This window comes from Caloenas nicobarica, chromosome 12 (genome assembly GCF_036013445.1).
Source record: "Caloenas nicobarica isolate bCalNic1 chromosome 12, bCalNic1.hap1, whole genome shotgun sequence".
Lineage (NCBI taxonomy): Eukaryota > Metazoa > Chordata > Aves > Columbiformes > Columbidae > Caloenas > Caloenas nicobarica.
Genome location: NC_088256.1, coordinates 8,624,162 through 8,642,355, shown reverse-complemented (window position 1 = coordinate 8,642,355; position 18,194 = coordinate 8,624,162). Strand labels below are relative to the sequence as shown.

The following is an 18,194-nucleotide window of genomic DNA, read 5'->3' as shown; positions in this document are numbered from 1 at the left end:
GGTACTATGTTTGAGAAAAACAGTTCTCCTCTGCATCCAATAAAGGATGAAGATTCTCCTTAGCCACTTTTTGTTGCTTATGTATTTAGAGAAACATTTTAAATGGGCTTTTACGGCAGTAGCCAGATTAAATTCTAGTTGGGTTTGGGCTCTTCTAATTTTCTCTCTGCATAACCTCAGCACATCCTTGTCGTCCTCAGGAGCAGCCTGCCCATTCTTCTAACCGTCATAAACTCTCATTTCATTCCCGAGTTGCAGCTGAAGCTCTCTGTCCAGCCAGGCTGCTCTTCTTCCCCATCGGCTCGTCTTCGGGCACGTGGGGCCGGTCGGCTCCTGCGCCTCTTGAGGAGCGACCAACCTTCCCGGGCTCCTTTGCTCTTCAGAGCTGCCGCCGAAGTGACTCTGTCAACCAGCCTCCTAAACAGGCCACTTGATAAGCAACAGGTAGCTGTGCGCCAATTAGAAACTTTAAATAGCTTATTTTTCTAATTTTTACTTACTGAAAAACATTCTGTAAATTACATAGTACAAACTTTATAGGCTAAACTCAAACATTCAGCTATAGATTTGTGTTGGATGTTTTTGTTTAATCCCTGAGATTATGTAGATTTACCTCATGAGGGAGCCCCATTCTCTTCTGCACCTCGAAGACTGCACCTAGAATTGTGCTTCAAAGCCAGTACTGAGTGAGACTGAGAATTTTATATAACAAAGGAAAAAAATATAAAAAAGGTTGCTGAAACGCATTTTTGAAGTACATGCTGGCCAACTAGTGAGAGAAGGATTTTTTTGACAGTAATCCACACAGACACATGAAAAACTATATAGGAGGAAAAGCCTGCTTGTTTAGGAGACTCTAAAGAATAAAATTCCATGAACAAAAATGTACTTAAATACATGGCAATCTAAAGGCTTCTTGATTGTGAATAATTGCCTGAGGGAAACTGTGCTTTCATCCTTTAAGTTACATTAAACTAAGTTGTCAAAATCACTGAAATATATTTTTGTAAAGAATTGGGCACTGCTAGAATGATAATTCATTAGAGATCCATTTTCTAATTTGCTATATGCTTTTTTTAAAATGCAAAATTAGAGGGAGAGTGTTCTCTATAAATTCCTGGAGCTGCAGCATTAGATATCGAAATCAAACCGTCATGAGATATTGCTCTATCAGAAATGTTGGCATTGATGGAACTGCTTTTTGCTCTCTACACTTCTCCGCTCCACGAAAAGGAAAAAAAACAGTTAAAACTTTTTGCAGGAAAAAGATGACATTGGGAAAGTGAACTCCTTTTTAAAGCAGTGTATCTGAGTATAGGAAGCTTTCATTTCAGATATTGATTGCCCCATGATGATGCTTTTTGTTTTTATGTTTGGCCAGGAATGTTTGTTTAAGAAATATCCTTAAGTGTTTGGCCAAGATAGAAATTTGAGGGATTACTTCACTTTCCTGACTTCTTGGTTTAATCCCAGTCACTTGGGGCAAGGTGATTTGTGTGCATACGGTGGTGAATTCCTAGGAAATAATTTCTGAGTAAGTTACGGCTACGTATTTTTGGTATTAATATCTGGAGAGAAAACAAGAGGGAAAGGACATGTACCATTTCACTCAAATAATATGTGATGTGTGGTTTTAAGTATGCAACTGGTATTCAAATTACAATTTAGGTGCAAAATAGACTCTCATTTTTAGATTGTAGTTGTTCACTTTCATTTATTCCCGTGCTTGAATTTGTGAACACTTCATTACAACAGTTGTTTGCAGTAAACAAATCTCAATTTGAATAAATTTATTCTATGCTTTTTTATCAGGTAATATAAAATCATTCCTTTTCCTCCTTGATTTTGAACATCTAGGCTCTTGAAACATATGATCTGAACTTTTTCAGATTTCGAAAAACAAGAAAATAAGGACTTCTGACATCGCTGCATTAAAGGAAACCTAGAAATATAAGGAGTCACTTCTCTTTTTCTTCCCTACACTTCACCAAAAAACTTGATCTGGATGAAGTAACCATCAGATCTACTGATCGAAGCTTGTTAAAACAGGGTACAACTGACAGCTCAAACGTACCTCTCTTAATTAAATCCAGATGAGGTGAGGAAAAACTGCATGATCAAAGAGAGAGTGATTGCAGTTTCTCTGAAAGATTCAGGGCACACAAAGCTGTAGTTATTGTTTAAGGCATCTCGTTGTGTGTTGCAAAGCTAATATAATATTTCTAGGAGTGGCTACCTTACTGTGGCTTTGCTGAAATAGCATCAACAACTAATGTTTTTTATTGTTATTAGAACATTTGTTTGTCAATGCTTTGTGTTATTTGAAGCAGTCACATTTAATTAATTTGAATATAATATGTCAAACAAATTTTGCAGAATAATTTTGTTTGTAGTAGCTGCATTTTAGTTGTTTTCTTTCTTGTTTTTATTCATCTAAACAGATTTTTATCTAATTGTTCTCCAGGGAAGGTACACTAGAAATCCATTACTCTTGCAACATTTTCTGTTTGATATATTCTTGACTATTATGTCTTCTATGTTGCTTTCTAATTAATGCATGAATACTGATTATACTTAATTGTTTGCCACCAAAAAAAGAGAGAGATTTGAGTTTGGCAAAGCTACAAATACCATACTTCATATTGTTTCAAATTATTTTTAAACCAAAATATCACAAAGGAGAATTAATAACTAGATTATTTCTGTTATAAAAGGTGCTGGAAAAGCACCTGCATAAAGTTTATAGGAAGTGACTCCTTTTCAGACTTGTTAGTATGGGATTCCAGGCAAAAATATGATCTATGACTTCGAAGGATCTGAGCAAAAGTCTATGAATTTTGTACAAGCATAGGAAAATAACCTGTAAAACATTACCAAGCTGGAGTAATAAACTGGAGAATTCCTCACATTTTTCTGCAGTTTTGTAAGAATCTTTTTGCCTTTCTTCTGTCACCCAGTACCTTCTGTTGTTGGACTCCTACCAGTTACCCCCTCCCTCTTCATGCCATCGGCACAGTGAAGTGTGTGCTAAAGGTCTAAAAAGGCTGAAGAACTGCGAGGGAAGATCACGAAATACGTAACCAATATACACTGAGTGTGAAGTTTTATCTATACCTCTATCTTTTTCATTCTTCTTCTGGTATGCTCTTCTTTTTTCCTGATTTTTAACAGTTCTCACAACATCCATTTCAGAACAAATGAAGCTATAAAGAGTCCGCCTCTTTCATTCATGATGGCATTTTGCCATTCTCTTAAAAGGTTGTTTTTCAACTGTCAGGTAGTGTCAGTAAATTCAATTGCTCTCTGCATGTTTTTGCAAAAGCAGTTTCAAAATTCTGCTGACTTCATCAGTGGAAATAAAGCATTGTTTTTGTCAGGTTGTAATGTTTGTTTCACTTTCAGTTCTAGAACTTTTAGAAATTGTTTTGATCTTTCTGTGTCCTGTTAAAAATGGGTGTATGGACTTCAAGGATTATTTCCCTATTACAATTACGGAAAAAAACCCTTATGAGGTCAGCAACTGTGTGGGTTTTTTTCATTTGTTGTTGTTTGTTGTTTTGTTTTCCCCTCTCTGAAAGAACAATAATATTAGTGTTTTTAAGATAATTTAGGTTACTATCTAGCTCTAATTGTGGAGTTTCTCCAATTAAAAAAAAAAAAAAAAATTAAGACAATAGCTTCCCTTCTCTTTAGCCTGTGGCTTTATAAACGCTGCCTTTCATGTGTTCAGTTTGAGGAGCCCAGTGCTCTTATTTACTTTTAAAGTTTTTTTTCCTTCATGCTACCACAGGATATTCATAAGTATTTGAACAGACTTTTCCAATGTAAACCAATTTAAGAAAAAGCCTGTGGAGCTTTGTTTCTTGGACTGAATATTTTATAAAATAGGCCCTTGTTTTTCAGTTTTTGCCTAGAGAGTTCCAATGGGACTTTTAGAGAAATGAGTGCTGATCTTTGCATCCTGATTAACAGAAGTATAAATAAAAAAGGCAGTATTGAAATTAGGTTGACGTAGACTTTCTCTTGTACATAGCAAAGTGGTGTATGTAGAATCAGTGGAAATGGTCTTTTCATTATTGAGGAGTTCGAATGCATGAAAATTAGGAATTGATATGATTGCTTAGAGCTGAGAGTGAGTCAACATTGACAGATTTTTCTAGTGTTTATCAAGATGAAAGTTTTATGGCCATTTAGAGACAAGTCAGAAAGCCTCATCTTAATGAACATGAACTTAAGCACGATTCTGCAATTGAGGGAGGAGCGGGTCACAGCCAGCATTGTTATCAGGTGGTTATGATCTTGCTGTGCTTCATTTTCATAAACACAAGCACTGAAATAGTGTCTGTACACAGTGGATGCGGTTGTATTAAATAATCCTGATAGTTACTGACTTCTTCAGGTATTAACGTAATTAAGACCAGGGAAAGGAATAGACCTCTTTGCTGTGTGATAACTGAGAAGCAACTGTTCTTTTGTGGTGTGTGGTGGTTGTTGGGTTGGTTGGTTGGTTTTTTTCTGGGCTATGCTGTCAGAATGCTGAATGATGAGGTAATTTGCTTTGTAATGAGAAGGAAATTCTCAAACTGAGCTTTTTATGGGTATTTTATTAGTGAACCCTTAAGGTCTTCAGAAATACATGATTTTGTGTAAACAGACAAAATGGGGCTCCTTCTGTGGGTCTCGGTTTCTTTGGGTTCTAATTTGTGTAGATGAGGTGTATTGTAATGAAGAGTTCTGGATTTTTTTTTTTCACAGAACAAAGGCTTTCAACAGGCAGAAAATATTAGGTATATAATTGTGTTTCATAATTATCGGTTTATGCTCCAGAAGTCTTGTCTTCTGTGTACATTATGTACGTAATGTGAATGATAAAATTCTTAGCATCTGTTTACATTCTGATAGCAGGTGAAAATAAAGCTATCAGTGTAAATGACTCACTGTTATTCAAGCTGAATTTCTGTCTTCAGCTATTAAGCTCTGTTTGTGTTTCTCCAGTTCAATACAAAGAATGCTCTATTATGAATGAGCTTGGAGATTAGAACCTAAAAGTACATCGTTCATTAAAGAGGATGACACTACTGAATCAAACTTTCTCTTCCAACTCTATAAAATATATTTTTTGCCTAGCTTGGCTGTTCCTTGATCCAGAATCCTGCTCTGAAATGCTATATAAGAGCTTTTAAATGACAGAATGCAGTATGTGTGGTTGAATGATTCTTAGTGAAATTTCATACTTAGTGGTACTTGTTTGGAAATCATTACAAAAATATTTGTTCTTGTTGAAGGCTGTTTCCTCGATATTAGTAGTAGAGAAGTGAATCCCTGGGGGGAAAAAATGTTTTGATTTATGAATAGTGTATAGCTATAGATTAGCAAGCAGTCAGCTTAGGGTTTTAACTACAGGTGATCATGTCAAGGAATTACATTATATTAACAGATGAGTTTGAAGCATGGGTTTGGTTCTTTTTTGTGAAGTCAGACAATTATTTGTCTGAAGTGCAGATAGGAACCTACGTCAAACCCACTGCAGATAAACTCAATTATTTGGTCGTTGTATTTGATTTAGCTGAATTGTTAGTATCTTGTGAAATTCTGATGATGAGAATAATCCATTTAATTGTAAAACCAAGTTTAAATAATAACGACCATTTGATTTGTTGAGAAATAATTCAGAAAGGTAGTTTTAAAACTATGTTTATAGTTCATAGTGAGGATTCTGACAACTGGTTTGTTCTTAGTGTTTCATGTTTTTCTTCAGCAGTTTTCATAATCTGACTTAATTTTGGCACGCTTGGAGTGGGAAAAGCTATAGTTGTGTAAGGTACAGTGTGTAAAACTTTTTTGTAAGTTTTGGATTTGTAAATTTTGGATTTTTTAATGGAATGAAGTTGCGTTAGATATCTAGCTTAGAGGGTAAAGCTGGAATTACATCTGGATAGAGTAACCAAAGTCTCGTTCATTTGGACTTCCCAGAATCAGAGAGTGGTTGAGGTTGGAAAGGACATCTGGAGGTCATCTTGTCCCAACCCCCTGCTCAAGTAGGACCATCTAGAGCAGACTGCAGAACTGTGCCCAGATGGCTTTTGTGTGTCTCCAACATTCCATAACCTCCCTGGACAACCTGTTCCAGTGCTCACTCACCCACTTAAGCTCAACTTGGCTCAACACTTGATTCAGACTGAGAAATGAAGAAGGCCAAATATGCATTAGGTCAGGAATTTCCATTAAAGTACTTTTAGGTATAAATGCAGAGCGCTCAGTGGAAGCAGAGTCTTCGAATTGTTTTCTGATTTCATGTCTGCTCTACTGTACATTTAATGTCCTTTTGTTGCTCATTTATTGCTGAGGATGTCAAGTGCCACCTAAGAATAAATTTGCAAGCAGATCTGGTGATCCACATATTCATATTAGTAAAACACAAGATTTGTAGTGAGTAGTGGCACAAATGTTTTTTTAATCCTGCTCTTACATGCTTTATCTAACCCATCATAAAGACATACAAACAAAAATCAGCTGTTGTGTGATTGTTTACATAATTCTTTCTGCCTAATTAATTCTCCCCCAACTATATCATTTCAGGCTCCAACAGTTTTACCTTCAAGCTTTTTGAATAGGCAGTTTTTCAGCACATTTATTAATTTTCCCACAGTGTCTGGACTAACATGTTATGGATTGAGTTGACGGACAGTTAATGGAAGTAAAACTAACTTTCGTTTCTTCAAAATAGAAGAATACTCAGTAAAGATTAATAGATCGGGTTTACATCGTTACAATTTATATACTCTGTGTTGAACTAATAATGTTGTAATTTTATCAAAACATCAACTGTTGGTATGTTAGTTGTTGGAGAAATTCCAGATGCATCTCTCCCCTTAAAGCTGTAGTGTGTACGTGTATCTCCAGAATAATAAGGCGGCATTATGATTTGTGGCTGCATTCCCTCCCACTTCAAGAACTGACATTAATTCTGTAGTTCAGCTCAGGACGGGAGAGAAACATTCAAACATATAATTTGTCATGGAAATTTTAATAAGCCAGCTTTAATTAAACTGTATTATCTGAGACACAGAACATTCTGATGGAAATTGTCGATTTTCACAACAGTAAATGAGTACGCAAGAGTCTGGAATAGCTAACAGAATGCTACATTATTTCCAATTGTAAATTTAGTAAAGCACAGAATAATACACATTGACATATATATTTTCAGTCTTGCAGTATTTAGGATTATGAAGGCTCGGAGCTTTGTCATTGTGTAATGATATAGTTCATGGACATTTTGCACTCCTCAATGCAGGTTTATCAATCTGCAGTTCAGGGCTAACAAACAAACACTATATATTTTTTCTAATAAATGCATTATTTTGAGAGAAAAAAAGAGATTTACATTGGAAATAATAAATGGATTACCAGTTTTCCTATTTTAAGTTATAAATTAGGATTGACTATAACTTTTATCTAAAAGCAGTGTGTCATATAAAAATCTAACTGTAGAAACAAACAGAAATGCACCTAAAAAGACTAATATGGAGAAATTGAAAGGAAATCATATGAAGCCATGTTTCTGTTTTTTAATAATGCTTTGCTGGCTTTTGAGAACAGTTTCTGTCTGTAATGAATATTAGTATATGTGTATAGTGTGTATATGTGTATAGTAGAATAACCATCCTTGATACATTCAGTAAAACTGAAGTTAATAGAAAAATAAGTAGATCAGATATTTAAATAAGTTTAGGTGGCTTTTCTTTCCAGACTCCTAGAAAATCCCATACTGACTATTTTTTACCTCCTTGTTATAATGCTTATTTATATACTATGCTAAATACATTGATGCTTTGGGTTGAGTATATTTATAAATTAGAACATCTTCCATCTCTAGTCCCAGTGGAAAACATTTTCTTTTGTTCCTGTGTTTTTGTTCTCTATTAGGACTTAATCCATCAGTAGCATAATGCCAGCTGCCTTTGTTAAATGAATTTTTTCTATCAGCACAAACTTTTGAGAATCAAGCATTACCTGAAAAACTCTCCCAATGGAATGCTGCTTTCACCTGTTTTCAGCTTCCTATAACCAGTAGCTGGAAGGGTACGTCAAAAGAACTTCTGTTTAGTCTTTGAAATGCATTTGGAAAGTGTTAAAATGTTTCCGGCAGCTATCTCCTTTTTGTTTTGCAGTGCATTCTTTCTTCTTCTTAAGGTATCAAAGACATCAACTCTCTGATCTGTTTGTTATATTGTCTCAGATTGCTGGTCAGCATCCCTTAAATTCCATTTTTATAATCGCTGTATGCCCTGGAGAGGGACCTCCTTAACTGCCAGAACATCGGTGTGTTTTTTATAATTATAGTTAAATTGCCAATGTTCTTTCTACTGTGGCATATTCATTGTTGATGAATGCCAAGCTGTCAGTGTTGGCTTTCGTTTTCTTTGTAAATGCTGACAGTAATAGGTCTTGCCTTCGGGCAAGTGAGGGGGTTTTTTGTGTGTGTTCAGGTACTTTATTAACTATTATTCAAGTTATTGATATATTGATGTGAAATTCATAGCAGATGTTACGGTGGAAGTGATGCCTTTCCCTCCAGCAAATTTGAGGTCTTTAACCTTGATTTCTCTGGTCTTTTTTTCTCATCTGTTTATATGGAAGAAACCACTAGAAAGCATGGAAGTACCGTGGTAGTGATACATGAAGATTTAAATTCTACTATTGGTGGTAATTAGTTATTCTTTACCTTTGACACAATGTGGTAGCATAGTGTCATGGTAACATTTGTATCGATTGCTTGCTTAATTAAGTGAATTAATTTAGGCGTTGCACTGAAATGCCAGCAAGCTGTAGTAATCTGGTCATATATTGCAAAGTGTAAAAATCATTGACTTAACGACTGAAAATATATTTTCTGTAAGGACATCTGGCTTTATACAGCTGTACTAATATTTACCTGTATTCTGATACTGACACTACACTTAAGAATTTCTGCAGTGAGAATATTATCCATCTGAGTTTCCGAGCAGGTTGTTTGTGGTTTTTTGTTCCCCTCCCGCCGCCCCCGTGGTCGTCATTGTCAAGCAAACCACAGAACTGGATGGAAGCTTAAGTTGGCAGCAAGTGTAAATGCAAACACATAAATATAATCCTTTAAAAAAAAAAAAAAGTGGAAGTTTCCCAGCCTCTCTCTTAACAGGAAGAAGAGACAGGAAAAAATAGAATTAGTAGATAACTGAAATTCGGCAGCAAAGGTTAAGAAAGTAATAAGGACAATGGAAGTTAATGGTCTACATTTACCTGTATCTTTGTAGTTTAAAAGACATGAAGTTTCCTTTTGTTATTTGTTTGCATTTTAATTTTCTTTAGAGTTCTTCAGACACATAGCGTACAGAGGATTTTATGGAGTTGCATGGTACCTGTTCTTGAACAGTGATTTGTTTAGTTTTTAATCTCAGGGTGAAACCAGTGAAATAGGACAGCACTTTTAGAAGACTTCTGTAAATTTTAGGCTGAAATGCTGCTGCTTCAAAAATTCAAACCCGACACTTGGAAAATCTCAGGGTCGTTTTGTGTAGTTGCCACCTACAGTCGTATTAAAATGAACAAAAGGAAATGGATTAATGAACATAAACTTTCCTTTACCTAATAACCACTTAGATAAGTATTTCAAAACTTCAGTAAGGATTATATGGACAAAGTTGCCTAAATGCTGACTAGAGATGGTTCTGTCCTTGTTGCAGTGGCATATTTCCTAGTATTAGTAAAGCAATAACTTTCTGTATATTCAGATTTACAAGCCCATTTTTGTTTATGTGGAACTTGGGGAGTGTTTCCAAGTGTGTTAGGGTTTTGTTTTGTTTGCTTATTATTTTTCAAATAATAGTATTTACACTAAAGTTTTGGCTTAGAATGTTCTTATGGTTATGAAAGAAACTAAAAAAAGTGCGTATGTGGAAAACCGAGCTTGTGAAGAAAGTAATTTCTCTTAGTTGCACAAACATCTTTACACTTGATAGTTCTGTGATTTTTGTTGTTGTTATTGTTTTTAAATGAGCAATCTATATTAATGAAAACTTGGAATTAAGTATTTCTATTATGCAAAGTTTAGGTAGCTTGGATTTTTTTCAATAATGTGTGTTTGTGTGTGAAATAGTGTAGGCAAGTATGGCTTTGCCTCTCTGGGATTGTTGTATTGACTAAGTCTTTGCAATGACTCGAAGCTGTACATTTCAAGGTGATGTTTCAAGTTACTAATATTTTATAAGTGTGACGATTGTATGAAGCATATAGAGTGTGACAAAGAATAACTTTGTTAATATGACATGATCTATGACTGGAAACTATTGTCTCTACAGCACTGACTTGTTTGCTTCAAAATTAAGTACAGTTAAAACCCTCTGTTCTCTCTGCTCATCATATTCATCTGTCTTACTGACATTCATTTGTCTTACAAGCCATCTGTTAACAGTGTTTCTTATTTGCAGTTTGGTACTTATTAGATAAAAAAAAATAATGTTGAAATGATGGTATAGGTTTCTACAGTGTTGCTTTAAAATATGTTCTAGTTTCAGTACCAGTATTGGTTTGGTTTTGGTTTTTTGTTTCTTCCTTTTTAGTGCTGACTGCTGTTATTTTTCATGTTGAATGAGCAACCTGAATGGAGAATTTAACTCTGGGAGCTTTGTCTCAAATAATTAATTTCAAATCTGGAATATTTGAAGATTTTGTTTGTTTCAGACTTTTCAGTCATTTTTAGTATATTAATTTGGCTTTATATTAATGGAGTTATACAAATTCTATTTGTAGTTTCTTTAAAAATAATGATATACCTTTCTATCTCTTTTTCCTAGTATTTTTGTGAGTTGTTCAACACAGTAGTCTGCTGACTCTGAGGCAAGCCATGTTTTTCTAAAATTTTTAGGCTGTTCTCAATAATTCAGTAATGTGCTATTATTACCTGTTTAATGTATTCTTGCCATTAAACTTTTATTTCCTTTTGTACAGTTAAATGTCATTGAAGACAGAACTATACCAAGTTTGTCTTGTATTAAGATGAGTGATTCAACAGTCCAAGCTTGAAATTCTAACCAAGCAGGTTAAACTTCATTTCAATAAACTGAAAATATAGGTATTACTACTGTGTTAGCACTAATATGAAACATATAGGTAGATATTACTGTTTTAAAATCTCGATATTTATATATTAAAATTCATCACTTTGGTAGTTTCTTCTTTTTGCTGTTCTAAATGAACGTTATCGGCTAACAAAAGAATACAGCTTTTCTTATATGCTACTGAGGCTCTAATGAAGAAGAAAGGATTGCTTGGAAAATGAGTTTCTTAAGAGGAAAAATCACAATATATAAAGTTTTTGATCATACTTTTAAAAAAACAATTTTTAAATTAATATTCACCTACCTTTCCACTGGTTAGAGCAGGAAAATCCAAGTGAAATATTAGGCCTCTGGAAGATATTTTCAGACTTGTTCCTCTTGCATGTAGCTTGTGAAATGCAGCCTTCTAAGTACTTGACAGTATGCAAACACTAGGGAGATGTTATGAATAGAGTATCCACCTGAATTTCTTTATTCTGCAATTTGTTGACTATTTTCTGAAGGATCACTTTTGGATTTAGTCTAGTCTCAAAAATAAATGATTTATACAGTTTCTCTGTATGTCTTTTTTCCCTAATTAGTTTCCAGGTTAGTTGTTATTTTGCAGAGATATAGGGATCTTAAAGATATTGAGTAATTAGAAATGTGATACTCAGCAGAGTCTCCAATTAGAGTCTCAAGAATGGAAAGGTTGAAGCATGAGCTGTGCTGTGTTAAGAATCGGAATTCGCATGCAAGTCATTCAAGAAGAAGCCACAGGGAGCCAGACTGCGTGATTTTTGTAGTTCAGGGAATAACTTGTGTCTTTTTTTCTTGGGTTTTGATATGTACAGCACAACACTTTCATCAGCTGCAATTCAGTATCAGCAGAACTAGTTTAATCGTGTACTAGCTGGGTTTTTTAACAGCGATTTAGGACTTTGTATCTTTGTGGATATAAACAATCACAACCAAAAACAAACCAGACTAAAACTTACCTGCTTCAAGGCAAACTAATATTTCCCTTAGTAGCTTGCACCCTTCCCGTATTTGCAAATGAATTGTTCTAAAACTATTTTTTTCATATAAAGGGGCATTATAGTCAGATTCTCACAGCAAACTAATTTTCAGCATGTCTTTTCATAGAATGTATTTTACAAAATTAATCATTTATTAGAATAGAAATGTCCAAGATTTTTGGAAATCTTATGAAGTCGATAGTATAGTCTGTTAATGGCAAACCTTCACGATCGGAAAGGGATCATTTAATGGAAAAGTGTGCCACCACCTTATGTTGATATGATCTTGCAGATTTGTAAACATTAATAGAGAAGAATGTCATATTTGAAAGCAGGACAGCACTAGAATATTTTCCAGTTCTAACCTTTGTACTGAATTTACTTTTTTTTTTACTGTTAGATGGGATTACATTTGAATCATTTTCCTTAACAAAACCTTACAGCTTTGCTGAGAGTGCCCGAGAGCAATATGAAAAATTGTCCAACATGCACAACAACATGACAAAATTGTACGAAAATTTGGGAGAATACTTCACCTTTGATCCCAAAGTAACAAGCATAGAAGAATTCTTTGGTGATCTGAGCAACTTCAGAACTCTATTTTTGGTGAGTACTGTCTGTAAAATATCATACATATTTTTATTTCTTCTTTCTTCAAGTTTTATTTCTCTCTATTTAATTCTCTCTATTTCTCATGTTATAGTTAACTTTGTTTTGTTCTGTGGCAGGAAGTTAGATGAATGTTTCCAGAATTACTTAGATGTTGGTCACTGATAGCTGTCATCCTCCAGTTCGTAACTTGCAAACTCAATTGTCAATGTGGTTCAGACATGGATAATTAGAGTATGTTTTTCCTCTTTTAAAAAAAGTAGTTGTTGGTTGATTCTCAACAAACAGACCTAATACTGACAAATATGTTAAAATCGAGACTTGAGTGATGTACCTGCATTCATGTTGTGTTTGAATTTGGCTGATGCCTTAGAGCTGCCGGATGCTAAGGCTGAGACTTTCAAGATAAGCTCTGTATTTCTGACAGGACTCGTGAAGTTCACTTAGATGCTTATATTACCATTTCCAGTCATCCAGAATGGTTGATGTCAGGGTATGGCTTTTTTATGAAGGAATTGAAGAATTTAATTTTAAACAGCTAAGTTTTTTAATGTGTTTATGTTGTCTTTCCTAGTGGCTGTCTGGAAGCCATAATTTGCTGCACCATAGGAAATGTACAGGGAAAACAGATACCTAGAATGTCACGTTGTGTCTCTAGAGAATATTAACATCACTTGGAAATACCACTGTTCACCATAGAGCTGTGGCTCACTGATCTGTGTGTTGCCAGTAGTTGGCTTACTTTATGATGTAATCATAACGACTTTCAGTGTGATGGAGGAATAACTACTTTAAAACATAACTTTCATACCAAGTTTACTTTCTAATAAAGTTTTACTGCAATATATTTAACTATTCATTTTAAATTCACTGAAATGATTTTTTTTTAATAAGTAGATCACCAGTTCTTTTATAATTAGTCAGTATGCCAGCACATCTGTGTGAAGACTTGACAAGAACAGGAAGAGTTGTCAAGAGATATTTCAGTGCATTTACTTTTTCATAAATCCAAGGCTTACATTTTCGAATGTGGATGTCTGAATTTGGAAATCTACTTTATTGTAACTACTTGAAACAGACTTCAGACTAGAAATATCCAAATATTGTGATTCAAGCCTATCCTCGAGTATGTATTTCAACTGCTATGAAGGTGATAGGAGCTATAGGGCAAGTGTTTTCAAGGTGGTGTATTACAATGAAAATACTTTCAATTACTTAATTTATTTTCCTTCCTTTTGACTGCCTAAAGATCTGGCTGATGACCTGTTGCTCTTCAAGGGTTATTACTAAATTTCCAGGGGGAATTGCTTTGGAGTGACTGAGTAATACCAGAGGCAGTAGGAAAAAGTGATATTTTACGATTTCAGTGGGTACATCTTAGAAATTAAGTATGGAGTGCAAGAACTCTTCTAATAACAAAGCTGGAATATTTTTGTGACCTTTTGAAATGACCCAAAAGCAGAAAAGAAACTACTATGTGTACATCACAGTTCCAGGAACACATGAAATGGTCATTGTTCCAGGTTTAGATTGAGTTTCTGTAAATATTTCTGTGGGAGTGAAGTGTTGGATTAGTGTTGAGTACTGAATCATATATAAAGTATTGAATCATATATAAAGTACTGAATCACAGAATCATTTTGGTTGGAAGAGACGCTCAGGATCATCGAGTCCACAAGTAGTCTTTCTGAATTTCTGAAAAAGCAGGCCTGATTTCTTGCATTGCTGTATAATTTTAGAAACTGGATAAAATAACTTGCTAGGATGCTGTTCTAATGCTATGTGTTGACCTCAATAGTTAATTATATCCATCTGATGCTATGGTCTTTAAAATTTTTCTTTCCTTTTATTCTCTAAGCTTCTTTTAAAAAAGTTATTAAATAAGGAAATGAACTTGGACCGTATGTACGATGCATGCTAATTTAAATAGTAATGCTTCAATATAAAAAAGTGAAATCTGAGCCTTACATAGTTTAAGGAGACACTTTCTTTTTGTTGACATCATTTGTGCTTCAGTCAATTCACTTGTTCAGATATATACAGTAGTAGTAGTAGTAGTAGTAATTGTAATTAGGTCTTTTGAGAATTTCTTGACTTATTTTATCCACTACAGCACAATCTTGTAGACTTAGTGGCATAAAGATTCTTGTTTAGGGATTTAATTTTTTTCTAGACACTTAAGGAAGGCCTAGGACAAGCATTAAAAGTTTGTAGCACAGTGATTTTATATTCTATAAGGAAAAAATTACTAGAAAGAAGGTTTTCTGCAACGTTTTGATGCCTGTGAGAAGTTTCCCAAAAGGAAAAAGACATTAGACTTAAAGTTTAAAAACACAAATCAGAAATCACCAAAACTTATATAATCTGTGGAATTTACTGGGAGGGGGGGAAAAAAAAAGTCATAACTACTGATAAGAGTTCAGGAGCAATCAGAAAAGACTGAGGATATACAGCATCTCCAAATATTCCCTAGAACATGGATATTTATATAATATGTCCAATTTGGACTATTGTAATGCCTGCGTGCTTTTTCTAAGTGGTACCGTTAGCTTTTTTTCTTTAGCATTTTGCTACATGACTGAAATATAGTTCCAGGTATTTTTGAAATATTGATGACTCGTTTCTTCCTGTTTGCCCTTCTTCTATGTTATGGCTAATGTCTGTCTATTGATAAAGCTTGTTTTTTCTGCTACTAGCAGTTTTATCTTGGAAGTTCCAATGTTGTTCTTATCGCTTCTTCTGGGATTTGTTTTGTTTTTTTACTAACATTTCTGTTGTGAACAATTATGATGACAAGACAAATGACAGGATTGTAGTAAGGTAATTTAGGCTGGAGGGAGACACTAAGAGGGTCATTGAATTTGCCATCCTGTTCAAAGTAGGGTTAGTGTAGGAGGTAGTTCAAGCTGCACTGGACCTTGTCCAACTGAGTTTTGACTGTCTCCATGAATGAAGACACCATGACTGTGCGTAGCCCTTCAGACGATCCGGACTTGTTTTCCATTACCTTAGTGCAACAGCTATTATTTGTATTTCCTTTTGCTCAGCCTGTGATTCTGCGTATGATTCCACTATGTAAAAGCAACAATAGTGACTAAATAGGTTGATTGTAATGACAATTTTTTTTTTCCTTTCATATGCAATGTAAGAATATCTTATGTTATAGAATCGTGCAATACAAATAGTGTATTTGGAAAAGATGGAATATATATGGGGTTTTTTTAAAAGATTAATCTAAAAGAATTACATCAGAAATATATTCTGAATGGCACATCCCCGGGTCACACAGAAAATTCTTTGTGCTTATATATCTAACTATCTATATATATAAAAATAAAAGTAGGTTTTGAGCTTGATAGCTGTTTTTCTTGTAATGTTCATATCAAGCTATTTTAATGTTATGAAAAGAACCGGTCTTTTGAAAGCTCATGTTAAAGACTTTTAACAATTGTTAGAAGTGCCATATATCAAATGGAAAATAATACCCATTTTTTGTTACTTGAAGTAGAAAAAAAAATATATGCATGCGTCATTTTTTCTAATTGCTCGCTTTTTGTAAGTTGGACAGAAACAGTATTTAGTAAATGCGTCTCCACATGGTCTGAGCATTCAAAGTTGTTAAGCTAAGTGACAAGACGTAGAGAATATGTAGAAAAAAAAATTTATGGAACAGTCAATGTTGTTTTTTCATCTTTCATTCTTCTGATCAAAGTGTATCAGCTGAACAGTGATATTCCTTTGGGTCCAGTAATTTCTCTTCCAACAAAATTTTCCACATAAATAAGTTGTTATTCTGTTATCCCTAAACAACAGGAGGAAAGAAAATTATAAGTAGGCAGTGTGGGCTGATAGAGTAGCTGACCTTTCTCAGTTTCTTTGTGAGACATATTGATCGCTGTTGGAACACTTTCTATATTTTTCCCGGCAACAGACAATTACCCTAGAAATTGGCTTATTTGCGGACATTTTGTCGTTGTTTGTTTTGTGTCTTTAAAACTGTTCAGATACAAAGTTTCCAGTTAAGTACCAAATTAATCTTTTGTACTTAGTTGTTATCAACATCCGTCTGCCTTTGTATGAGAGAGAATAAGTATTTTTTTTGGCTTTTCTGTGATGTCAGGGAGAAAAAAGCACTATGTACTTAAGAATTCACAGTCTAAGTGACTCCATTAAAATTGCCTGTCGTACAGGTGCAAATAGCCAAATAAAATTACAGCACCTCTGACCAGTAATCTCACCAAACATTCCTTGTGAGATTTCAGTTCATTAAGCTGCAGTACAGTGAATCAACCTAGAGATGTAGATAAATACACAAACTCTGTTTCTTCTGTTTTTCTATACCTGCTCCTATTTTATCCTCAATCTTCTCTAACTGTTTTTGCAAGAAACATAGAGCCAAGGGTGTAGTGGGACAATGAATAAAGTTTGCATCACTTTAGCCCTCTACCTGTTACAGTTAGAAATCTTGTCCCTTGTGGCTGTACTGCTTCTTGCTCAGTCTTTTTTTTAATTGTTATTATTTAGTCCTAATGTTAGGTAAAATATTTAAACCTTTGAGCTTTTAACTAGTTTCTTCCTGGTACTTAAGTCACCTCTGTCTGTGTTTACTACTTTGATTTTGTATGTCTTGATAACCTCATTGTAGTCCAGGCATATCACAAGAAATAAGTAAAGCACTTGAGCGTGGCTTTGCTTTGCAAATGGAACATGATTCAAAATCAGGCCTGGAGGCAGGGGGAAAATAAAAAAATAAATAAAGGTGTATTTATTCTTGGAGCTGTGATTACAGTGAAATTGAATCAAAAGTAGTGATAAAGTTGTTTTTATAACTTTTTTTCTTCTTTTTGCAGTTAAAATAGATCCACTGAATAATATACCTTTTATATTTAGGACTATTTTGAAGAAAAAATGGGTTTTAGATTTCGATTTAGTCCAGTGTTCCATTGAAAGTAAACACCAATTTCTCTTGTCCTTGAGGACAATTGCAGCCTGAGACATTTTGGGTTGATATAGATTTAGGCTCTTATTAAATAATGATTAATCAGTTGCCTGAAGCAAGATGCCTATTTGTTCTTTTCTGGTCTGGTTCTTCACTTCAACCTGTTGTCTCAGAGAGTTTATATCAAATTATCTGAAATATTTTATAATCTGCCACTTCCTGAATGTTTGTTTCTGTTGGTGCTAGAGTATTTAAAAATGTCCAATAAATCTGCCATGCCTACATTTACAAACTTCCTTTTAATCAGGTCGTGTGCTTTGTGGAAGTCATATGACATATATACTTGAGCATTAGATAGGAAATGATCTTTGTTCTTAAACAGTTCTTAAACGTTTCAGATTTTGTGTGCTCTGTGGCATCCCCCTTTGATGCAGATAGTCTTGAAGGTGAATTTTAAGTCTAAAAACCTGATGTTGTAGCAATGCCTATAGGAACAGTTGGGTAAAATTTGAAGCAGTAACAGGTACTTATGGGCATAGTTACGAAATG

At 34.4% G+C, this 18,194-nt stretch overlaps 1 protein-coding gene across 4 annotated transcripts in view; it reads left to right on the top strand.

Annotated features, from left to right (window-relative positions):
* DIAPH2 (diaphanous related formin 2) overlaps positions 1 to 18,194 on the top strand; it is a 211,122-nt gene that overhangs the window by 117,591 nt on the left and 75,337 nt on the right. For all 4 annotated transcript variants that reach the window (XM_065643073.1, XM_065643071.1, XM_065643074.1 and 1 more), the window contains one exon: positions 12,540 to 12,703. In XM_065643073.1, the coding sequence (XP_065499145.1) occupies positions 12,540 to 12,703 (164 nt within the window). The remainder of the gene's footprint in view (positions 1 to 12,539; positions 12,704 to 18,194) is intronic.